Source organism: Thalassophryne amazonica, chromosome 15 (assembly GCF_902500255.1).
Source record: "Thalassophryne amazonica chromosome 15, fThaAma1.1, whole genome shotgun sequence".
Classification (NCBI taxonomy): domain Eukaryota; kingdom Metazoa; phylum Chordata; class Actinopteri; order Batrachoidiformes; family Batrachoididae; genus Thalassophryne; species Thalassophryne amazonica.
In genome coordinates this window covers 69,526,652-69,553,022 of record NC_047117.1, presented here as the reverse complement: position 1 = coordinate 69,553,022, position 26,371 = coordinate 69,526,652, and the positions used below count along the sequence as shown (strand labels likewise).

The window sequence follows — 26,371 nt, the reverse complement described above, 5'->3', positions numbered from 1 at the left end:
GATTATAATATACCATGTCATTTTATAACCATCAGTGGTCTTACTGGCCACCAGGACACTGTGTTTAGCTACACAAGCAATTTGACATGATTGTCTTCAGTTCATTTTATGCCTTGATGTTAAAAGTTGCCAACATAGGCCAAAATAGGGTGTTCACATGTCCTCACCTGTTTCAGAACCCCAAATGTCAGAGCTGAATATGTAACCGTTTTTAACAGCAATACTTAAGGAAATTTTGTGGACTCACTCACTCACTGACTCCATTAATTCTATTGCATGGTATTAATTAATTCTTGCCCTGCTAGTAATTGCAGAGAAAATCAAAGTGCAGTCTTCCTTCACCCAGGAATGGAGGTCAATGCACTAGTGTACAATAAACCTCTTGATAGAGGCACCCTTGAGAATCCCAGTTTCTCAGAAAATTGACTGGATGGGATAAAAAGAAAATCTAAGTAAATTAGTTCATTAGGATAATCACTCCAATTTTATCTTAGCTTGCTTTATACTTTCATATTAAGCTAACAAAGCTAGTGATGCTTAGCATGGCAGATGGGCTCCCACACATTCTATGATAGTGTCTCAGTGTGTCCTTGAAGGGATGATAATTGTAGATCCTGAGGAAGGAAATCTACATGTGTAGGTTGACAGATGTCTGAGAGCTAAACACTGATAGCCATTCTTACAGTGTTGCTAATCATCTCACTTTCTTACAAGGTGTGACTGAGAAGTTTTGAGCAGGGCCCAGGAAAAGTAGGGCATTGGTTCTCTATCATTTGCATTCTGAGAAACCAACATTTCTCAACATTGTACCCAGTGAGTTAAAATTTCATACATTCCAGAAATGTTGGTTACTCAGAATGCATAAGATGGAGGAATACACTGGAGTTTGTGTGGGTCAGGCTCAAAACTTCCCAATAGCCACTTGTAGAACATGACATCCCCTTCTGAGGAAATCTCTTGAAAAAGGGCAGGACAATATGATGGATCAATAGTCCAGCTCTCTCCAGCACAGGGCACTCTCCAAGGACACTTCAGGCACTGACTGTCATGGTGTTCCCCACCAGTGAAGGCCAAATTTCTTGTATGTGTTTGCATTAGGGGGTTAGATTTAGGGTAGGGAATCAATGATGACCTTGGAGATTCTCTGTTCCCTCATAACGTGTGGGTATGTGTGTTGATCAAGCAAGAGTCCAGATAGGGGCTTCTGCAACATATGTCACATAGCTCGATAATGAACCATGTCAGACCTAACTTTAGCTTATAACATAGTAGTTTCCACATTCTGAATTGTGGGACACTGAATACCTTTAATATCCATGCTAATTATATTTAACAAAAGGAGATAAAGATTTTTCATAAGGTGACCCTTTAAATCAGAGAACAGCTTGTGATAATGCTCTCATATGGAAGCATGTAATACAAAACGATGAATGGATTAAGACACTGTGCAGTTACATCAGCAACATACACGCCTTAAGAAAGTGGTATCAGTTCCTCCACGCTCCAGACACTTCCTGCTCTTGGCCCTCTTGAGGAATGCATTATGATTTGTTAAGCAGCCGGCAGTAAACGGTAAAAGGCATTTACAGTACACGTGCTCATCAAAGCAGCAATGCCGATGTTCTTCATGGCAGATGTCAGAGTAGTCTTCGCGAAATGAAAAGGAGAAACACCCCCACAAAAAGCACCACCGTTAACTGAAGACAGGACCGCTTTCTAAGACGTGCAGTTCTAAAAATGTTCTTGACTTCTGGAAACATGCACACTGCGGTGGGGTGAAGGGGAAACAGACATCACTGAGAACTAACTGAAGGCACAGATGGTGCTTTTCTTTTCTTTTTTTCCCTTTTAAAGTTATTTTTCTGAATTAATTATTGGAAGAAGATGAGTGGCTGTGAGTGTGCCTTATGTCACAGTACAGGAAAAAAGAGCATTTATTATTAAAATGAATACTGAAAGTGGTACAAGTGCACCAAGGTATTTCATGTGATAATTTGGAAGATCACACGAGAGTTTGTCTACTAAAGTTAGTCGGATCTTTCCATCTTATTCCCTCATGAAACAAAATAAACTAGCAAAACATACAGGGCATATGGTTGTCACCTAGATTATTCAAAAACGTGATTGATTTTATGAAACCCGGTGAAGAGGTAGTGCCTTGGCCAAGGAAGAATCCAAATCCAAGGACAGATTAAGGACTTTTTTCATCATTTTGATGAAGTCTACTCACATAGTTCTGGAATAATTTTTATTAAAGCTCCTGTGTGTATGATTTTGGGGTGTTTAGTAGCATAAATTGAATATAGCATTGATAACAACCTGTTAAAAGCCTGCATAAAACCCATCATATTCTAAAACCATCTTTCCTGATGGCAAAGAATATGGTGACCGATGATTGCATAATACATCTACAACCTCACCACTAGATGACACTAAATACTGCATGCTGTAGCTTTAAACTTGGTGGATATTCCAGTAATATTAGGACATTTTTGAAAAGGTTGGGGTGGGGGTGGATAGAAAAGAAGTTGAAAAAGCTTTAATTCAGTCCTTTAACGTTCACCAACAACATAGTAAAAGTCCCCGCGTATCCTCCAACAGCTTTTCCTATTGTGACATCATGATGCTAACAAAGCCACAGAAATGGCTGCAGCTATTTTTAGGGAGCCATTTTTGAATCACACAGTAATAGAGTCATGCCTTTGGTACAAAAGGGAGTACAGTTTAATTCAAGTCCGATTTCCTGGTATTCAGATATGAAACATTTCAATTCCAGATGGCTGATGAGGATTTTGTTCTGCAGGATCATTCTGATGAATGTGACTTTTCATCAGCGACTGAAAATCCACAAAAGTGACAATGAATATAACCTGGCATGTATAGGAGTAGTTTGATACTACTATGCCTGAACTGTAACACTTCATGAAAACAAGCCCTCAAGTTTGGAAAGTTGGGTAGAACTGCATTTTAAAATCCCATTAAAAATTCCCCATTATTATTACTGGCTGTGAAGTGATTTAACAGATGTCTCCCCATTATGATATCATAAAGGAGGTCATGACATCATGATCTCATGCCCTTGTGTTTATTTGCTTTCAAGCCAATGCATATGATGCAGGTTAAGTTAAAAATAATCAAATAATATGATCGCGTATGTTAACATAAAGGCAATTCTGACAAAATAAGACAATTTCTTACATGAATATAGGACTATGATGTAATGATTTCATAACAGTTAAAAGCTCAAGAAAGATACAAGGGGACTTTTATTATGTTATCAAATCTAATGAGTGGTGTTCACACACCAATATTCACCATGATGCTGTTTATTCTCCAGCTTTTTTTCCCCATTTTGAGGGCACTAGAAGGGTGGAGCATGCATCGAGGAAGAACTCTTTTGAAGTCTAATTTGTCAACCTTGCAAGATTTTTGTGCACTTTTTCAGTTTGTCTGCCTGGCTGGTTCCCATCCAGATCACAGTGTGATTCCATAGTGTGATGGATGACTGACACACAGTACCAATGCATGATCCCAGAACTGACCTGAGTTGACCTTACAATTTGTCATGAAGTAATACTTGGTTTCAGTCAAAACAAACAAACAAACACAAAACGACAACAAACCATGCAGTGTTGTGCTGACGGTGATAATAGTGTGGATCCAGAGGCGTAATGTCAGGTGGGCATAGTTTTAGACATTGACTAGTTGGGGTTAAGATGGTTAAAAGCCGTTATGCCTGAGTGCCCATACATTTATGTTAAACAAAACATTCAAACGGGAGAAAATTCTCCAAAAGTGGAGTAAGAAGGACAAAAGGGAGAGAAAGTTTGTAAGGACCTACCATTGTTGCCGAAGTCCAGGGAGTATTTGACCACATGGTAGTTATTCCACACATAGAGCAGGTTGTCCCTTGGGTTGTAATCCACTGCAGCGATGTACTGGTATGAATTGGGGAATGGTATGTTCACAGTCATCTCTTTGTTCTTATCAGTGTTGTACATGTAATCGATCTTGTTCCCTGTCCCTTCATTGTCGTCGTCTTCGTACACTGTTTTGACCACGTACAGAACTCCGCAGATCATAAAGGCATTAGATGCCGAGCGCTTGTCGTAGCTGGTGTCCCAGGAGCCTTCAATACGCAAGGTGTAGGGGTTGAGCTGGCTCACCACTATGCGACCGTTATTCTGCTCAGTTGCGTAGATCACCCACAGCCCATTTTCGTCAACCGCTAAGTCAATGTCCGACTTGCCACCCCAACGATATGGCGAGGTGTCGTGGTAGTTGGCGTTGGCGATGATGGCTTCTCCACTCTTTATGCGTGTGCGCAGGTCAAATTTGACAATGTTGCGCGTACGTTCTTTGTTGAAGAAGAGCGCGCCATCGTAGACGACAAAACCTGTCCCGTCCACACGATGTGGGAGCTTATAGGTGGTGGTGGGGCGACCCGCAATGAAGTCCTCCTTGGATGAGTACTCTGTCAGTGTGTCAGTGCGATACGGCGTCCAAGGCATGTAGTAGATCTTGTCCGAGGCCTGCAGCGGGTCTTTGCACCACGCGCCGGACTGGTGGTCGGACTCAAAGAGATGCTCGCTTTGGTAAACTCCTCGTAGAATGCCAGGGCACAGAAAAACTGAGGAGAAAATAATCAAACACTCGCATTAGACACGTTTAATGCGTACAATGTAAATTTTACAATTATAAAATGATGGCCTCTTTTCATAAAGATTGCAGCTTAACCCTAACCACCGTAAGTGATGGTGACATGAAAGGCTTATTGTGCTATGTTTTAGCTTTTTCAGAATCACTGTCATTGTCAGGAACAGCAACAGAATGCCTCCAATTCAACAGATAATACCCTGCTCTCACAGCTAAGAAGAAAAAAGAAAATGGCACATTTTGTCCTACTTCTCCCCCTTTCTCTCTATTCCCACTCCACCCTCCCTCCACTGCTCCTCATTAGTCTCCCAGCTCTTTCCTCCCTTCCTCTCTTTCTATTTCTGTCAAAAACAGCCAAGTGTGGGACTCTACACACATTTTATCGCCTGCTGTTTCTGCAATTGTTACAATAAGTCATTTCCCACTCTGTGCTCAGTATTCCCTTTCTGGAATACTGGGGGCAGGTTTTATGACTGACATGGGAGATGCCGTAAATTCTGGGGAACCGATGTGACTGCAGTCATGGGGTCGTTTTCAAATTTAACTAGAATATTGTCACAGACACATATTGGTGCACTGTGGTTTTCCCATTCTTCTCAATAATACAGTATAAATCGAGCTTCCACTCAAGGGTCTGGAAATATTGATTGAATTTTCACTGACTATCAAAGAACTGGCACCATTTTCATATCGTGGGGAAGCATTTGAAATATTAAATGTCAACATGATCTTCAGTTCATTGGCTCATCATAAAAGTGTGCTTCACCCATGGAGAGTTTGTGAAGTGACATTCTACATGATTCCGGGGAATAATATGAGCTTTAGAGTGTGTCTAATGAGAACCCATGTCTCTATGTTATGTCTATATGCTGCCATCAGTCTGCTTTAATTTTGCTGTAGTTACTTAAAAAAACTCATCAAGTTGCTGTTGGATAAAACTCTTAAAAGATGAGAAATATTTCACATTGACAGTATTTTTAAATCACAGTTTTATTAATGTATTATTGCAACAACACTTTTTTGTGGGAAATTCAAGTTCTGCTTGTGCCTCCAGCGTGTGCCTTCAAAATCAAAATGCAACACAACATTAGACTAGATGGTGGCAGAAATACACCAAAAAATGAGTTTGTTAACTGTTGACCATAAAATTTTATTACAGAGATTAGAGCATGCCATAGGTATTAAAGGCACTGTGCTGCAGTGGTTTGAATCATATTTATCTAATAGATTACAATTTGTTCATGTAAATGGGGAGTCTTCTTCACGGACTAAAGTTAATTATGGAGTTCCACAAGGTTCTGTGCTAGGACCAATTTTATTCACTTTATACATGCTTCCCTTAGGCAGTATTATTAGAAAGCATTGCTTAAATTTTCATTGTTACGCAGATGATACCCAGCTTTATCTATCCATGAAGCCAGAGGACACACACCAATTAGTTAAACTGCAGGAATGTCTTTCAGACATAAAGACATGGATGACCTCTAATTTCCTGCTTTTAAATTCAGATAAAACTGAAGTTATTGTACTTGGCCCCACAAATCTTAGAAAGATGGTGTCTAACCAGATCCTTACTCTGGATGGCATTACCCTGACCTCCAGTAATACTGTGAGAAATCTTGGAGTTATTTTTGATCAGGATATGTCCTTCAATGTGCATATTAAGCAAATATGTAGGACTGCTTTTTTGCATTTGCGCAATATCTCTAAAATTAGAAAGGTCTTGTCTCAGAGTGATGCTGAAAAACTAATTCATGCATTTATTTCTTCTAGGCTGGACTACTGTAATTCATTATTATCAGGTTGTCCTGAAAGTTCCCTGAAAAGCCTTCAGTTAATTCAAAATGCTGCAGCTAGAGTACTGACAGGGACTAGTAGGAGAGAGCATATTTCACCCATATTGGCTTCTCTTCATTGGCTCCCTGTTAATTCCAGAATAGAATTTAAATTCTTCTTCTTACTTATAAAGTTTTGAATAATCAGGTCCCATCTTATCTTAGGGACCTCATAGTACCATATCACCCCAATAGAGGGCTTCGCTCTCAGACTGCAGGCTTACTTGTAGTTCCTAGGGTTTGTAAGAGTAGAATGGGAGGCAGAGCCTTCAGCTTTCAGGCTCCTCTCCTGTGGAACCAGCTCCCAATTCGGATTAGGGAGACAGGCACCCTCTCTACTTTTAAGATTAAGCTTAAAACGTTTTTTTGCTAAAGCTTATAGTTAGGGTTGGATCAGCTGACCCTGAACCATCCCTTAGTTATGCTGCTATAGACTTAGACTGCTGGGGGGTTCCCATGATGCACTGTTTCTTTTAATTCACCTCTTTTTGCTCTGTATGCACCACTCTGCATTTAATCATTAGTGATTGATCTCTGCTCTCTTCCACTGCATGTCTTTTTCCTGACTCTCTCCCCTCAGCCCCAACCAGTCCCAGCAGAAGACTGCCCCTCCCTGAACCTGGTTCTGCTGGAGGTTTCTTCCTGTTAAAAGGGGGTTTTCCTTCCCACTGTCGCCAAGTGCTTGCTCATAGGGGGTCGTTTTGACTGTTGGGGTTTTTCTGTAATTATTGTATGGCTTTTGCCTTACAATATAAAGCACCTTACGGCGACTGTTTGTTGTGATTTGGCGCTATATAAATTAAATTGATTTGATTTTGATTTTAACTGGAAACACTGGACAAACCATTGGTGGCATCATCCACAGATTTTCTAAAGTTCCGATTTCAGGCTCAAATGGGTTGGATCTAGCTGTCTACATCTTGGAAGTGCCTGACTCCACCTAACTCCAGAACAACCCAAAAATAGGTAACAAAAGCATGGACAAGACCGGCATGTCCCCAGGCAGCATGAATGAAATTGCTACCAAACAAACTATGCCAACCAAGGCTAAACGTTGTTTGCGTGTTGACAGTTGACAGTGCATGTCACAGCACAAACCAAGCATGAAGTCAAAGGAATTGTCTGTAGACCTCTGAGACAGGATTATCTAGAGGTACCAATCTGGGGATGAGTACAGAAATATGTCTTACTTTGAAGGTCCCAATGAGCACAGTCAATCAATCAATCAATTTTTTTTATATAGCGCCAAATCACAACAAACAGTTGCCCCAAGGCGCTTTATATTGTAAGGCAAGGCCATACAATAATTATGTAAAACCCCAACGGTCAAAACGACCCCCTGTGAGCAAGCACTTGGCTACAGTGGGAAGGAAAAACTCCCTTTTAACAGGAAGAAACCTCCAGCAGAACCAGGCTCAGGGAGGGGCAGTCTTCTGCTGGGACTGGTTGGGGCTGAGGGAGAGAACCAGGAAAAAGACATGCTGTGGAGGGGAGCAGAGATCGATCACTAATGATTAAATGCAGAGTGGTGCATACAGAGCAAAAAGAAAAAGAAACAGTGCATCATGGGAACCCCCCAGCAGTCTACGTCTATAGCAGCATAACTAAGGGATGGTTCAGGGTCACCTGATCCAGCCCTAACTATAAGCTTTAGCAAAAAGGAAAGTTTTAAGCCTAATCTTAAAAGTAGAGAGGGTGTCTGTCTCCCTGATCTGAATTGGGAGCTGGTTCCACAGGAGAGGAGCCTGAAAGCTGAAGGCTCTGCCTCCCATTCTACTCTTACAAACCCTAGGAACTACAAGTAAGCCTGCAGTCTGAGAGCGAAGCGCTCTATTGGGGTAATATGGTACTACGAGGTCCCTAAGATAAGATGGGACCTGATTATTCAAAACCTTATAAGTAAGAAGAAGAATTTTAAATTCTATTCTAGAATTAACAGGAAGCCAATGAAGAGAGGCCAATATGGGTGAGATATGCTCTCTCCTTCTAGTCCCCGTCAGTACTCTAGCTGCAGCATTTTGAATTAACTGAAGGCTTTTTAGGGAACTTTTAGGACAACCTGATAATAATGAATTACAATAGTCCAGCCTAGAGGAAATAAATGCATGAATTAGTTTTCAGCATCACTCTGAGACAAGACCTTTCTGATTTTAGAGATATTGCGTAAATGCAAAAAAGCAGTCCTACATATTTGTTTAATATGCACTTTGAATGACATATCCTGATCAAAAATGACTCCAAGATTTCTCACAGTATTACTAGAGGTCAGGGTAATGCCATCCAGAGTAAGGATCTGGTTAGACACCATGTTTCTAAGATTTGTGGGGCCAAGTACAATAACTTCAGTTTTATCTGAGTTTAAAAGCAGGAAATTAGAGGTCATCCATGTCTTTATGTCTGTAAGACAATCCTGCAGTTTAGCTAATTGGTGTGTGTCCTCTGGCTTCATGGATAGATAAAGCTGGGTATCATCTGCGTAACAATGAAAATTTAAGCAATACCGTCTAATAATACTGCCTAAGGGAAGCATGTATAAAGTGAATAAAATTGGTCCTAGCACAGAACCTTGTGGAACTCCATAATTAACTTTAGTCTGTGAAGAAGATTCCCCATTTACATGAACAAATTGTAATCTATTAGACAAATATGATTCAAACCACCGCAGCGCAGTGCCTTTAATACCTATGGCATGCTCTAATCTCTGTAATAAAATTTTATGGTCAACAGTATCAAAAGCAGCACTGAGATCTAACAGAACAAGCACAGAGATGAGTCCACTGTCCGAGGCCATAAGAAGATCATTTGTAACCTTCACTAATGCTGTTTCTGTACTATGATGAATTCTAAAACCTGACTGAAACTCTTCAAATAGACCATTCCTCTGCAGATGATCAGTTAGCTGTTTTACAACTAACTAACAGTGGCCTCCATCATCCATAAATGGAAGAAGTTTGGATCAACCAAGACTCTTCCTAAAGCTGGCTGCCCATCTAAACTGAGTGATCGGGGGAGAAGAGCCTAAGTCAAGGAGGTGGCCAAGAACCCGATGATCACACTGTCAGAGCTCCAGTATTCCTCTGTGGAGAGAGGAGAATCTTCCAGAAAGACAACCATCTTTGCAGCAATCCATCAATCAGGCCTGTATGACAGAGTGGCCAGATGGAAGCCACTCCTTTGTAAAAGGCATATGGCAGCCCACCTGGAGTTTGCCAAAAGGCACCTGAAGGGCTTTCAGACCACGAGAAACAAAATTCTCTGGGCTGATTGTTGTGTGGGCCGCTGAAGAGGAGGTACTGCTGGCCCACCACCACCAGAGGGCGCCCCGCCTGGAGTGCGGGCTCCAGGCACCGGGGGGCGCTGCCGCTGAAGAGGAGCAGCCCAGGTGACAGCCGTCACCCATCACCTGAAACAGCTGACATCCATCAGCTGAGGGGTATATCAGCTGGACGGCATCTCCATCTCATTGCCGAGATATTGTTCTACCAGGAAGGTAATGCACTCAGCCAGTCATCATATTTCTGAGGACTAACCTGTTTTTGCTTGTGCTTAAGACAGCTGAAGACTGAACTTGATCCATATCGGATAAGTACCCTTCACTGCAATATTGGTTGTGACTAGAGGTGGAGGTGGTGTTTCCACCCTACGTGTTGCTGGGTGCAGCCGCACCCACATCTGACTGTTTCTGTTCCTCGCCAGCAGTACCGGATCCGACGAGCGGAGGCAGTGGCCACCTGGGAGTTCGGGACTTGGCGGCTCCAGTATTCCCGGGGTTCGGTGGCAGAGGAAATCGGGTGGTTCCGGTTCGACTCGGACGGACGTCTCCTATCGTCGAGCCTGCCCACACGTCACCAGTGAATTGGTTTATTCTTACAATTGTGATCTGTTGTGTTTGTTGTGCGAATTCACAACAGTAAAACCTTGTTATTTGACTTCTTCATTGTCCGTTCATTTGCGCCCCCTGTTGTGGGTCCGTGTTCCTCACTTTCCCCAACACTGATGAGACAAAGATTGAACTCTTGGTGTGAATGGCCAGGTGCCATGTTTGGAGGAAAACCAGACAACATCCCACAGTGAAGAATGGTGGTGGCAGCATCATACTGTGGGGATGTTTTTCAGCGGAAGGAACTGGGAGGGTAGTCAGGCTTGAAGGAAAGATTAATGCAGCAATATACATCATGGATGAAATCCTGCTACAGAGTGCTTTTGACCTCAGACTGGGATGAAGGTTCATGTTTCAGTAGGACAGTGATCCTCAGCACACAAACAAGATATCAAAGCAGTGGCTTCAGGACAACTCTGTGAATGTAGGTGAGTAGGTGAGAGAGGCACTGAATGGACGGGAAGCAAGTTTGGACAACTGGAAAACCACTGCAGATGTGGTGAGGGAGACAGTTAGGATGGTACTAGGTGGACAGTGAAAGGAAGACAAGAAGACTTGGTGGTGGAATGAAGATGTCTAGGAAAGAATAAGGAAAATGGTTGGCGAAAAAGAACTGGGATAATCAGAGAGATGAAGAAAGTAGACAGGAGTACAAGGAGATGTGGCATAATGTGAAAAGAGAAGATGCAAAAGCTAAGAAAAAAACATATTGGGAGCTGTAGAAGAGGTTGAATAGCAAGGAAGAAGAGAGGACTTGTACTGATTGGACAGACAAAGGGACAGAGCAGGAAGCAGGTTAGGGTGGTAAAAGATGCAGATGGTAATGTGCTGACAAGCAAGGAGAATGTGTTGAGAAGGTGGAAGGAATATTTTGAGGAGCTGATGAATGAAGAAAATGTTAGAGAGAGCGAGAGAGAGAGAGGAGAGAGAGAAAGAGAGAGAGAGAGAGAGCGAGAGAGAGAGAGAGGAGAGAAAGAGAGAGGAGAGAGAGATAGAGAGACAGACAGGATAGAGAAAGAGAGAGAGAGAGAGAAGAGAGAGGGAAGGATGATATGCAGAGAATAAATCAAGAGTGCAGACACTTAGTAAGATGAATGTGAGGCACCTATGAAGAGGATGAAGAGTGGAAAGGCAGTCAGTCAGATATATTCCAGTGGAGGCATGGAAGTGGTCTTGAAGATTGCAGTGGGAGTTTTCTAACCAGATTGTTTAATAAAATCTTGGAAAGTGAGAGGGTGCCTGAGGAGTGGAGATGAAGTGGGCTGGTTTCTGATTTTAAGAACAAGGGTAATGTGTAGCTGTGGCAGCTAGAGCTCCCCCTCTAGCTGCCACCTTATCGTGGTGGGGGATGATCCTAGGAGCTATGTTGTCAGGAGCGTTATGCCCCTTGTAGGGTTTTCCAAGGCAAACAGGTCCTAGGTAATGGGTCAGACTAAGGGCAGTTCAGAAGCTCCCATGACCAGTAAAAAAATCAAGGACCGAGACGTCGCCCGGTATGGTGGAGCCGGGGCCTCACCCTAGAGCCAGGCCTGGGGTTGGGGCTCACACGCGAGCGCCTGGTGTTCGGGCCTTAGGGTGTCCATAAGTGCATGTGGCACCAGGACACCCTGAGCCGGAGGTCGATGATCGACTTTGTAGTCATATCATCTGACCTTCGGCCACGTGTCTCGGACACTCGAGTGAAGGAGAGGGGCTGAGCTGTCGACCGATCACAGGAGTCTGAGTGGACCATGTTCTCCACCTCCATGTCGATGCGGCCCGCTCATAGTTGTGGTCACAAGGTCTCTGGTGCCTGTCGCGGCGGCAATCCCCGAACCCGGTGATGGCTGCTGGAAGTAGGAATGCCTGTCAAGATAAGAAGGAGTCCTACTTGTCTTTGTTGGTAGGTGGGACCCCGGAGGCAGCTGACAGGTACCGGCAGGCCAAGCGTGCCACAGCCTGTGCAGTCGCAGAGGCAAAAACCCGGGTCTGGGAGGAGTTCGGGGAGGCCATGGAGGAGGACTATTGTCAGGCTCGAAGAAATTCTGGCAAACCGTCTGAAACCTCAGGAGGCGGAATGCAGCTCACCACCAGACGGTCTACGGTGCGGATGGGGAGCCGTTGACCCTGATTGGGGATGTTGTCGGGCGGTGAAAGAATGCTTTTGAGGATCTCCTCAATCCCATTGTCCATCTTCCGAAGAGGAAGCAGAGACTGGGGACTGAGAGGCAGATTCATCCATTACCCAGGCCAAAGTCACTGAGGTGGTTAGAAAGCTCCTCGGTGGCAAGGCTCCCGGGGTGGATCAAATCCGTCCTGAGTACCTTAAGTCTCTGGATGTTGTGGGACTGTCTTGGCTGACACGCCTCTACAACATCGCGTGGCAGTCTGGGACAGTGCCTCTGGATTGGCAGACCGGGGTGGTGGTCCCACTGTTTAAGAAGGGGGATCGGAGAGCGTGTTCCAACTACAGGGGGATCACACTCCTCAGCCTCCCCGGTAAGGTCTATTCCAGAGTACTGGAGAGGAGAATTCGACCGATAGTTGAACCTCGGATTCAGAAGTAGCAGTGTGGTTTTCGTCCTGGTCGCGGCACACTGGACCAGCTCTACACGCTCCATCGGGTGCTCGAGGGTTCATGGGAGTTTGCCCAACCAGTCCACATGTGCTTTGTGGATCTGGAGATGGCGTTCAACCATGTCCCTCGGGGCACCCTGTGGGGGGTGCTCCGGGAGTACGGGGTCCGGGGTCTTTTGCTAAGGGCTATCCGGTCCCTGTGCGACCACAGCAGGAGCTTGGTTCGCATTGCCGGTAGTAAGTCAAACCTGTTTCCAGTGCACGTTGGCCTCAGCCAGGGCTGCCCTTTGTCATTATCTTTATGGACAGAATTTCTAGGCGCAGCCAGGGTGTAGAGGGGGTCTGGGTTGGGAACCACAAAATCTCGTCTCTGCTGTTTGCGGACGATGTGGTTCTGTTGGCTTCATCAAATCAGGACCTTCAGTGTGCACTGGGGTGGTTTGCAGCCGAGTGTGAAGCATCTGGGATGAAGATCAGCACCTCTAAATCCGAGGCCATGGTTCTCGACCGGAAAAAGGTGCTTTGCCCTCTTCAGGTCGGTGGAGTGTCCTTGCCTAAAGTGGAGGAGTTTAAGTATCTCAGGGTCTTGTTCACGAGTGAGGGGGATGAAGCGTGAGATCGACAGACAGATTGGTGCAGCATCTGCAGTGATGCGGTTGCTGTACCGGACCGTCGTGGTGAAGAAAGAGCTGAGTAGGGTGGCAAAGCTCTCGATTTACCAATCAATCTACATTCTGATCCTCACCTATGGTCATGAGATTTTGCTCATGACCGAAAGAATGAGATCGCGAGTACAAGCGGCCAAAATGAGTTTCCTCCATAGAGTGGCTGGGGGCTCCCTTAGAGATAGAGTGAGGAGCTCGGTCACTCGGGAGGAGCTCGGAGTTGAGCCACTGCTCCTCCACATCGAAAGGAGCCAGTTGAGATGGCTCAGGCATCTTTTCTGGATGCCCCCTGGACACCTTGCTGGAGAGGTGTTCCGGGCACGTCCCATCGGAACCCAACTCCAGATAAAGTGGAAGAAAATGGATGGATGGAGGGTAATGTGTAGAGCTGCAGTAACAACAGAGGCATAAACCTGATCACCCACAGCATGAAGTTATGGGAAAGTGTAGTCAAAGCTAGACTTAGAATATAGGTGAAGATCTGTGAGCAGCAATATGGTTTTATGTCAAGAAAGAGCAGTGCAGATGCAATGTTTGCTCTGAGAGTATTGATGGATAAGTATAGAGAAGGTCAGAAGGAGTTACATTGTGTGTATGTGGATTTAGAGAAAGCTTATGAGAGGGTGCCAAGAGAAGAGTTGTGAGGGTAGTGCAGGACATTTACAAGGATAGTGTGCCAGTGGTGAGATGTGCAGAAGGAATGACAGTCATTCAATGTGGAGGTGGGATTACACCAGGGGTGGGCAACGAGGGCCGAGACACTGCATGTTTTCCTTGCAACCAATCACCTCAGCAGGTGGGTTGCTGATGAACTTCTCCCTTGAACATAAACACCTGGTTGTCAATGAAATCACCTGCTGAAACACCTGAACATTAATGAAATCACCTGCTGAGATGACTGGTAGCAAGAAAAACCTGCAGTGCTTCGGCCCTTTATGGCACATGATTGCCCACCCCTGGATTACACCAAGGATCAGCTCTGAGTCCTTTCTTGTTCACAATGGTAATGGAAAGGATGACAGATTAGATCAGACAGGGGTCTCCATGGACTATGATGTTTGCAGATGACATTGTAATCTGTAGTGAGAACAGAGAGCAGGGTGAGTCTAGCCTGGAGAGGTGAAGATATGCTCTAGAGCAGGGGTGGGCAATCATGTGCCATGAAGGGCCGAAGCACTGCAGATTTTCTTGCTACCAATCATCTCAGCAGGTGATTTCATTAATGTTCAGGTGTTTCAGCAGGTGATTTCATTGACAACCAGGTGTTTATGTTCAAGGGAGAAGCTCATCAGCAACCCACCTGCTGAGGTGATTGGTTGCAAGGAAAACATGCAGTGTCTCGGCCCTCGTTGCCCACCCCTGCTCTAGAGAGCAGGGGAATGAAAGTCAGTAGGAACAAGACTGAGTGCATGTATGTGAATGAGAGGGAGCCCAGTGGTGTAATGGAGAGTGTGGTCGAGACGTGAAGTGAAGAGGTGAGTACAGGCAGCGTGGAGTGGGTGGAGAATGGTAGCAGGAGTGATTTGTGACCCAAGAATATCTGTAAGAGTGAAGGGGATAGTCTACAAGACAGCAGGAGACCAGCTATTTGACTGGCTTAGAGACAGTGGTGCTAACAAAAAGACAGGTGTCAGAGTTGGAGGTGGCAAAGCTGAAGATTTGGGAGTAACGAAGATGGCCAGGATTAGGAATGAACATAGAGGAACAGCTCAGGTGGGATGGTTTCGAGACAAAGACAGAGAGGTGAGACTGAGATGGTTTGGACCCAGGGTATATAGGGAGAAGGATGCTGAGGATATGGCCACCAGGAAAGAGGAGAAGAGGGAGGACAAAGGGGAGGTTTATGGATGTGCTGAGGGAGGACATGCAGGTGGTTGGTGTGATAGAGGAAGATACAGAGGACAGGCTGAGATGGAAACCACTGATCTGCTGTGGTGACCCCTAACGGGAGCAGCCGAAAAAAGAAATCAATAAAATATTTGTGATCGATTCATATAAGTGGTGTGGTGATAAACTCACAAGGAAGTCAGAAAAGGCCATGTTTGTTCAGAGTGCACAGGGTTTGCATCACTGCTCTGATGCCTTTCATTTTCACATTGATTTGCAACTCATGAATGCCATGATGCTAATTACATGGACATATTAGCACATAACCTCGAACTAAGCAGTGCAAGTCCAGGCACATGGTGCAGGGTTCGCTGGAGGCACAGCTGAGAGAGGCCAACATAAAGTGTGACCTTGCAAGCCTTCATCATCCATTTTATCTATGTGGACTGGGATTTTATTAGCAAATGCCTGAAGAGTCAGTTGCACCTTTGGGGATCCATGAGGATCTGATTTATCACTACGGACGGTGGTGCGAACATGGTCAAAGCTGTATGCAACTGTTGTGTTTTGGGCATCATCTAACAATCATTAAACTATTAGCAGTTATGAACAGCTGTCAGCGATGTGAATTGTATGATGCATTTTAACATGAAATAAAAATAAATAAAACCACATGGAATCCTAGATCATAACTTAAAATAATAAGTAGTTAAAGCTCGGGTCCTTTTATTGAGAGAGTAGCATCAACTTACAACGTGGCGCCATTTTGGGTTCAACTGCGCTGAACTACTGAATGAACCTTTTATGTTTTCAACATTTTTTAAAATCATTTAACCACATACAGCAACACATCGAGGTACAGGTGATATCAAAACCAATATAAAAATAGTTAAGCTATCAAATTTACATGAATTTACAATTTACGATGATTTATTTAATTAATTGAAAGCCTGATTTATGCTACTGCAGCTCTGTAACTCCGTGTCATGATGCCGTCGTATCAGTTTTAAAGTTCTCCGTCGCTGGATTATGTTGTATTATGGATTAATTTGTGCCTCAACAAGCTTTTCTTTCGACAATCATCACCTCCAAATCAACAGTAAGGTGTACAATTTCCAATTTTTACAGACTCCGTGTTGTAAATGTGCAGACTTTTGTGATCCATTTGTAATCACCGTGCGCACTACCAAAACTGTTAAAATAGGAGAGGAAGCAGTGAAAGCAGAAAAGTGTCAAATCACAGTTTTTTGCTGTGTCTGATTTAACAGGTGCACATCAGGCTGCGGGTCCAAGCCTGAGAACGGTGTGAAAAAAAAAAAAAATTAAAATTAAACTGATGTGTTTTAATCACGGAAATGACTCCGGTCTCACATGCAGCTATTTTTCCCTAATCGTCCTGTCGTTACTCTCTGTATCAAGGGACTCTAGTTAAAGCATACTGGGTAGCATCTTTGAAGACAAGACCATAGGAATTAGAGCCAAAGTTGGTTGGCCTCAGAGTGGTCCTGAGTGCATTGCATGCTGGTTATTGTAGGCTCTTTCCCTCATATGCAATAATGAGTTAAATTTGATCATGTTTGTTTGTGCTGCATCAATTTTAACTAATTTCGTATTACTTCTCAAGAGATCCTCCAGCATTTCTGAACACGCCCATTTCCTTAGTGACATCAGAAATGGACACTGAAAAAATAATTTGAACATGTTTGGATGTGCACATGTGCATGCATGTTTCACAGACTTACCTTTTTGTTCTACTTCTGCGTGAGCCGCAGGCAAAAAGACAAAAGAGTGACAGAGAAAATAGTAGAGTGAAAAGGGAGGTAGAGACAAGAGACAAAAATAGATTAATGATGCAATAATAAAGAAATCATAATAACACGATCTCAGATTTCCATAATTGTTCTCATATTTCATGGTAACCTTGTGAGAATGTGAGGGTGGTCTGTATGTGTGATTGGTAATAACATTACATGATGTCTGAGGAGACCACGCTGCTACAGGAAAGCGGTCTGATAGTAATGCATCTCACATGTGTCAAGCTCCACATGCATGTGTGATATACAGCCACGCCTGAGCTACGCACACTGAGACAAACCAGACAAGCACAGGATCCATGGCTGTTTGTTTTAAAGGGGGAACGAGGGAATGCAGCAGGAAACCGGAGGCAGCATGATTTTAAAGGGGTGGTACTGTGCAAAATTAGTTTTACATTACTGGCAAATAATGCTTTCTTCATCAAAGTCCCAGTGTGTGTGTGAACACACACACTGCTCTGCTGTCAGCAAAATTTAGGCTTTAAACCTTTCATTATAGGATTCTGTAACGGTTGTCACAAAGTCCATATCTGGACTCCTGCCTGTTCTTTAGGCCACACCCACATTTTCCTGTCTTCTGTGGATTTTTTTTCTCACTCATGTCTCCATTGTTTAGTGTGATGCAGCGGCTCTGTATTTCAATGAGAGACCTACAATTTGAAAATATCAATTCATGCTATATTTGAGGGTATGTCTATGTCCATTCATGGCAAAATGTGGGTGTGGACAAGCAAGAGATCCATAAAGGAAAATCAAGTGTACGCAACGTTTTCTAACAAAAACAATGTGTGTACATTTCTGTTTTTGCGCGCGCACACACACACACACACACACACACACACATCAGTGTGCTGCGCTCAACTGCACACCGGGATCAACTCGGTGGATTAAGAACATTGCCCAAGAGACCTTACTGATTTTCCTGTCTGACAGGGAATCGAACTGAGGATCCTCCGGTCACAAGGTCGCCTCTGAACTCTCGACCATCACCTGCCCAAATGGATAATTCATTAAGTGCTACTTTTGAATAGCTTTGTGAACTTCACTCGAGTTTGTCTACAGAAGCAGGAGTGCTGAGGATTCTACTGATGTTCCAGCAGGAGTGACGGCTCCACACAAACCAATCATCAACAAAAATCAATAAATAAATGCTTCAACTGACTTCAATTGGATCAATTCAGCTGGATCACACTTTTGATGTGTAATGTTATTTACCAATAAAACATATATTACTTCATTATTTAGAATAATAATAATTTTACAGTTTTTGCCAACTGCTTATAACCAAAAAGTGAATGCTTAAACTAAAACTTCAAATCCAAAACGTCCTCTAACAATAGCTGAAACACAATGTGACAATATCTAAAACACATCTTCTGCTTTGCACTTTGCTTGCAATTCTTCAACACAGTTTTCACAACATTACACACAGTTTCCTACATTAGACATTGAAGTCAAAGATAAAATATCTTGTTATCATTGGGAAAACACTTTTAATAAAAATGCAAAACACATCTGGCAATTGGAAATACTTATGCACACATCTGAAAACACACACACAGAAAGCTCACCACCAATCAGTCTGACATTTGGCACTACAAATAGAGCTCAGGTAAGCCATTTGATGATTCAAACGGTACATGATTCAAATCTGCAATCATGTAGGCGATAAGACCCAGAGAACACAAGGAAGACAAAGAGAGATACGTGGACAAGGACAAGACAAAGAAGAGCAAGAAGGAGAAATGTTTCAGATTAAATTCAAGTAACTTTGGTGGACCATGTGATCAACCACTGCCTCACACTGACGGAAGCTGCAGTCTAAAAAAGGTGCTGTCTCAATTAGGAAAAAGTGATGTAATAATTTGCAAATATTTTTTCTTTTGTCATTTAAATTTAGTTATTTCATTATGCCACAAGACTTCTCAAGTTACGTAAGTTGAAATAACTTTACGAGGTGAAGTTACAGTAACATGACTTGAGAAAATCTATACAAATTGTTACATCACTTTTTCTCATTGAGACAGTGGTTCATTTTTAGAGTGTGGAAAAAGGGTCCACTCAAACCACCACACAGTGGGTAGTATTGTCAAGTGCAATATCATTCTGATGTTACTGTACCAAGTAGGTAAACTACAGTACTGTAAACTCCTGTTTTCATTGTTTTGTTTTTTGAATTTGAACTGTACAGTACTCTATCTTTCTTTAGGTATTTGTAAGAAATTTCAATTTCTTTGTAAAAATAATAAAAAAAAATAAAAATGAAATCATTAATAAAAACAGAGAAATAACACTTTTGTTGCTAACTACTGTAGCTTTCAGCTCTTGTTTGAGGAAAAGTAAAAAAAATATATTGACTTCAGTGTTTTGTGGAAAACACATCAGTGTGTTGCTGTTGATTTGAAAGTGTTTCAAAATGTTGCATGTGTGTATCATTATGTTGCCAAATTTTGCAAAATGTGTAAGCAATCAGCAAAAAACTGTAATAAAACCACCAAATTTACCACAAACATATTATACTGCTGATTTCTGCAAGTCTCAGTTATTTCATGAAGAACACAAATATGACCATAAAAAAAACAAAAAAACAAGACAGGCAGTCAGAAGCACTCCCACTTCAGCCTAAGTGCCAGTTGTTTGTGTGTGTGTCATACTGAAATGTGCACACCCGCTTTGAGCCCCTTAAAGATGAATTCCATTGCACCTGGCTCCCCGGGGGTACTGAGCAGAATGCAAACATGGCAGAAACCTAATCCTGAAAACTTAGGCCCCTGTGTCTTTCGACATCGTTAGAGACCCACTGAATGGAACAGATCCCTGTGAGAGGAGGAGTGGGAGAAAGGAAAGCAGAGCTCTCAAATGAGAAAGCACAAAAAAAGAAGTACTGCATGGTACTGATGCGTACATGCAACAAGCACTGCATGCAACCCCGGTTCCAAAAAATATTGGGGTATGATCGAAAATGTAAATAAAAAGAGTGTGATGTTGGGTAATCATTATCCCCTATATTGTTTGAAAACCATTCAAAGACTACGTGTGGCAACTTTTTTTATTTTACTGGCATCAAATTCAAAATGAGCACACACACACACACACACACACACACACACACACACACACACACACACACACACACACACTCACTGAAACACAATTGTACAATTAATTGTACAATTGTACAATTACGTGTAATGTAATTACGTGTAAACGTGTAATTAATTGTACAAAATCCTCCTCTATACCACTTCATCATGAAGATCAATAACTGGTGATACAAAATGCAAAGCTTGCACTGTGCATAATTTCTCCAATTCAGTGGCAGCTCTACCATCAGAGAGCCTCGTCCACAACTACCACAAAAGACTCCAAGCTGTCGTTGGTGTTAAAGGGGGCAATACACAGTATGAAGAACAGGGGTATGGAAACTTTTGATCAGGTTCATTTGGGTAATTCTCTTGTCATTTTGATTTAAAAAGAGGAAACACAGTTGTTTGACAATAAATGGCTTCACCCAACCACACTCACAGAAATTTACCCTAACTTTTAAGATTTATGTGTAATTTTATTACATGACAAATTCCCATTTATTTAAAATAATTTAATACAAACCTACCAAATAAACCTTACATGATGCATATTCATTACTGTAATAAATCCTATTCATTTGAAATGCATAATAATCAGCTTATGTATAGTATTATATAAATATAATTACTCGAAATCAATACTAATGAAAGTATTTATTTAAAATACATAAAGTATATTGTTTGAACTGCATAATAATTATGTTACCTATGCCATTTATCTTGTATAGGTAACATAATATGCTATTTGTAGTGTCAAATGTCAGACTGATTGGTGAGTTTTCTGTGTGAGTGTTTTCAGATGTGTGGTTAAGTATTTCTAATTGCCAAATGTATTTTGAATTTTTATTAAAAGTGTTTTCCCAATGATAAGAAGGTATTTTATCTTTGAGTTCAGTGTCTAATGTAGGAAACTGCGTGTAATGTTCTGCAACAACTGTGCTGAGGAATTGCAAGCAAAGAGCAAAGCAGAAAATGTGTTTTAGGTATTGTCACATTGTGTTTCAGCTGTTGTTACAAGAAGTTTTGGATTTGAAGTTTTAGTCCAAGCATTCACTTTTTGGGTATAAACAGTTGGCAAAAACTGTAATATAAAGATGATTTAGTGCACCCTGCTGGAATGGCGTGTTAGTTCAGATGACAACATTAGCAATGTTAGGTAATATCTGTACTTTCTATAAAAATATTTGTCCTATCAATGTTCCGTTTTGGCACCATTCATCCTTGACCCAACATACATAGGCATACAAAAAGGCAAATGTCAGTTGTCCCCAGTCACACACACACACAGAGCTTTTTGTTTTTTCTACATTCTGCTGCAAGGAGGTGCTTTAAATTTTTACACATGCACAAACAGAGACATTGGTGCAAGACATCAAAAGTAATACTCTTTTCACTCATGGTAACAACAATAAACTGACTAAACCAATTGAACTACAAAAACAAATCAGTAACACTAACAATACTGTTAAACAAACACAAATTAATATTACTAAAACACTGTAAAAAAAAAAAAAAACCTAACACTGAACTACAATAACAACATTTAAAACCCCAAAACCATTGCAGCACCATGTCCATTGTTTACTAGTTAGCTAAAATTGTAAATTTATCCAAACATATTTGTCCTATCAACTTGACCCAAAATACATAAGCATGCCAAATGGTAAATGTCAAGCTCTCCCTGGTTTCTGTGTAATCGAAGACATACACATGCATGCACACAGAGGCCACTTGGCTATATATATATATATATATATATATATATATATATAGATGTGTGTGTGTGTGTGTGTGTGGTGTATAAACAAGTGAAATTAAGTTGATGAAATATTTTGTGATCATACTGTCTGCAATGAATAGAAGTCAAAGTCAATGTAAGTATCACTGCATTGCTTTTTATGATTAATTTTATTTGCATTTTCCATAACATTCCAACTTTTTATGATTTGAGATTGTATGTATTTTTATACCCTAAAAACCATGTTAAATATCCCAAACATTGCACAAATGTGCAAACTGAAACTGTCCTTCTATAAAATGGCTTGATTAGACCTCCGTGACATGTGTCACAGACTTCCATATGTGGATCGTGCTTGCTCTGTGAGACATGCCCACATGGTCTGGGGGAGAAAGGAAAACACATGCATGCACTTGCACACACGTGCACCCTTTTTTAAAAGAAGTCTTAAGGGAGAGGAAGGGGAGCGCTAAATGTACAGCAATAGGCACAGGAACAGGTCATTTTGTAGATACCCAAATTTGTTTGTATTATAGGATAGATAACTTCAATACCAGTAGGGCATGTTGAGTACAAACTTTAATATTTAATATTTGAAATCTCCAGTGTTATTCCCTGATAACCAATGACTGATGTTGTTATGCTGTGCATAATATGACCCCTTTAATCTGATCACAAACCACAGGATGCTTAGGCACTCTTGCTGCACAGAGACCCACACACGCACAGAACAAACATTAAATCCTTGACTCATGAAATATGCATGTTAACTGGTGCAGCTCAGAACAACTCCCAATAAATAAGCAATCTCAGGAAAAGAGATCATGTTCAACTCCAGCAAGTGTGCATGCGGGTGAGCACATTACGTGTAGTGTAGTGTACAAGTTAGGACAAAAAGGAACGTAGATGCACCGGGATGCGTTTGGTGGAAGGACAGAAATTCACATGTCAGATGAACTCATTTGTATATAAAAAACTCTACTGGACTTTGATACATACAGATTAATGACAGCAGCAACCAGAAACAAAGGAAAACACACAGGGTTCAAGGTTACAGCAACTAACAGATTGAAATGAAAAAAGTGCAGCAGCAACAACTATACCAAATGGAACATAAAATGCCACACAAATGTCATACAATCTGTATTATGAGGATCATTAGAAAAGTCTGTCGCTGAGCTAATGCAGGATTTTTTTTTTTCTTCTCTCCAAGACCCACTTTGATTTTTTTATTTGTTTTTTTTAGCAGAATTATGAAATGAAATTCTTTGTCTGATGCCATGGATGCAGCATATTGGACATAGTGTTGCTGTTTGTCTGTGTGAGCACAATAACTCATGATGACTAAATGCTCAGCATATTATAATAACTCTGAAGCAGTACCTCCGCTGATTAGGTTTTCAGGACGAGTTTGCGCAAGTAAATATTAATGACAGGAACATCGATCTTTCAAAGACATCTTAGTGACACTGAAAAGTGGGGAAAGTGCAGATTTACACCACTGGCTCCCTGTGAACAACAGATTGCAACATGAATCTATGACATTTCCAGATGCATAGTTTTCATTTTTTCAGCTGCTCCTCTTTGGGGTTATGTATTCTGCATCTTCATCTGTCAAAACAGCCACCTGTGTGTCTTTCTGCACTACATCCTGAAGTTTCTTCTCTTCCTGCGTGGCAGATCCATCATTAGCATCTTCTCTCTATATAACCACTCTGCACAAGCCCAAACCATCTCGATCGCTGTCAATCTCATATGCTCATTTCTAATCTTGTCCATCTTCATCATGTCCCAAAGACAATTGCAACATTTCAGCTTTGTCGTTTCCAGCTCCTGCAGGCACCCTTCAATCCACAAATCAGTGCACCCCACTCTATCTTGCCTGCATTCTCTCTTACCATCTCTACTGCACTGAGTCATTCAGACTCAATCTCATCACATCTACGCTCTGGGGACTGTTAGTGCATAAACACTGTTGCTGGTGAACATATCAGGACTTTGTCAGTTCACTGTTGTTAAGATGGTGTTCATGTGACCTGTCCATCTGGCTGATTGATTGATGCTTTGTTCTCTACCGAGCTCAAGTTATGATTAAAGAGGCAGACCGCCATTGACGTCGTACCTGAGCACTGTCAACACAGTTTGGGACCTTCACAGATTCTTATGTCCATCCATTGGGTCATCCATCCAATCCTCTGAGCTCCTCCAGGACGGGGAATATGAGATGTACGGGGAACTGAGTAAATCCAGAGCATGCTGAGGACTTCTGGAAGCATCTAATAGATGATTCGGGACTACTGTTCCTTGTATCACTGCCTGTCGTTGATCACTGTGATGCCAGTTATATTCTATTTTCTGACACCCTGCTTTCATCATTCGGATTTCGTTCTTTGCATATGTGACAATTCTTTGATTCATTTCGTTTTTGTTAGTATGGCCAAAGCAGATGGTCACCCCAGTGAGTTTGGTCTGTTTGTTTGTTTCTTCCCGCAATCAAAAGCACTTGAGGGAGTTTTTCTTTAACACTGTCGCCAGTGTGCTCACTCAGGGGGTAGGTAACATTAACCCCTTCTAAGCTTGTATATCCATTGATGGGAAATTTCCCTTTTTTTGTGAGATCATGACAAGCCAAAATGAGGGGGGTGGTAGGGGAGTTACAGCTATAGTCAATATTTTAAGCCATGACAAGATTTTTCTTTGGTACCACTATAATTCTATTTCTTAGCATTTAGATAAGGGATTCATAATATGATATTGCCAATATGATCAAAATTCATGCTATTTGGAAACCATTTAGAATTTCAACCCCTAAGGGGAGAAATTCAAGGATCAGATGCTATGAAGAACATTGGTAGATTTGGGAAGTGATTTACGTGAAATATTATGGATGTTTAACTCAAGATGGGTCACAGGTAGTCTCAAAAACTTCACATAGTTAGTCTGCATGACGGCAAATGAAGGAAAAGACAATAGTCACTGTGGAATTTCCCTCCAGATAAATTGTCCTCTTCATTAAATGAGCGTATTTTTGCAACATGTTACAAAAATAAACCTACATTATAATGCTTGGATTTGGTAGAAACTACAATTTTCTCAATTTTGTGAAATTTGAAAGGCCGTATCTTTAAAATTTTACTCTGTTGAAGCCCCATGGGGTGACTTATGTTGGCACTGCACAAATAAACTGAATTCAAATGCTTATACTGGTTATGGGTCATGAGGGGAGCTGGAGCCTATGTCAGTGGTCAGTTGGCGAAAGGCAGGATACAGATCATAATGTCATCTACAAACATCATAATCCATTGACACTGTGTCATCTCATACATCAGTCTCACCAACACCACTGCAAACATGAAAGTGCAAAGAGATTGCATATTGCAATTGCAACCTACAGTAGTGTTCAGAATAATGTGCTATGTGTCTAAAAAGATTAATCCAGGTTTTGAGTATATTTCTTATTGTTACATGGGAAACAAGGTACCAGTAGATTCAGTAGATTCTCACAAATCCAACAAGATCAAGCATTCATGATATGCACACTCTTAAGGCTATGAATTGGGCTATTAGTAAAAAAAAGTAGAAAAGGGGGTGTTCACACATAATAGTAGCATCTGCTGTTGATGCTACAAACTCAAAACTATTATGTTCAAACTGCTTTTTTTAGCAATCCCGTGAATCACTAAACTAGTATTTGGTTGTATAACCACAGTTTTTAATGATTTCTTCACATCTGCGAGGCATTAATTTGTTGGTTTGGAACCAAGATTTTGCTCGTTTACTAGTGTGCTTGGGGTTATTGTCTTGTTGAAACATCCATTTCAAGGGCATGTCCTCTTCAGCATTTATGCAACATAACCTCTTCAAGTATTTTGACATATCCAAACTGATCCATGATACCTGGTCTGCGATATATAGGCCCAACACCATAGTAGGAGAAGCATGCCCATATCATGATGCTGCACCACCATGCTCACTGTTTTCACTGTGAACTGTGGCTTGAATTCAGAGTTTGGGGGGGTCGTCTCACAAACTGTCTGCGGCCTTGGACCCAAAAAGAACAATTTTACTCTCATCAGTCCACAAAATATTCCTCCATTTCTCTTTAGACCAGTTGATTTTTTAATAGGGGGAATTTGTGGGGGATTCTTACAAATAAATTAGCTACACACAGGCGTCTTCTAACTGTTACAGCACTTACAGGTAACTCCAGACTGTCTGTTAGCATTACTATTATTCTGAACACTACTGTACACTTTCAACCCCTCCATCATTCCTGCCACACACCTCACCACTGTCAAACTGTCCTTATACACC

General features: G+C 41.8%; 1 protein-coding gene across 1 annotated transcript in view; it reads right to left on the bottom strand.

Moving 5' to 3' along the window:
• The window catches only part of adgrl3.1 (adhesion G protein-coupled receptor L3.1), a 479,593-nt gene that overhangs the window by 234,395 nt on the left and 218,827 nt on the right, over positions 1-26,371 (bottom strand). The window contains exons 6-7 of the mRNA XM_034187839.1: positions 17,162-17,176; positions 3,842-4,630 (exon numbers count right to left, since the gene is read on the bottom strand). Coding sequence (XP_034043730.1) covers positions 3,842-4,630; positions 17,162-17,176 — 804 coding nt within the window. The remainder of the gene's footprint in view (positions 1-3,841; positions 4,631-17,161; positions 17,177-26,371) is intronic.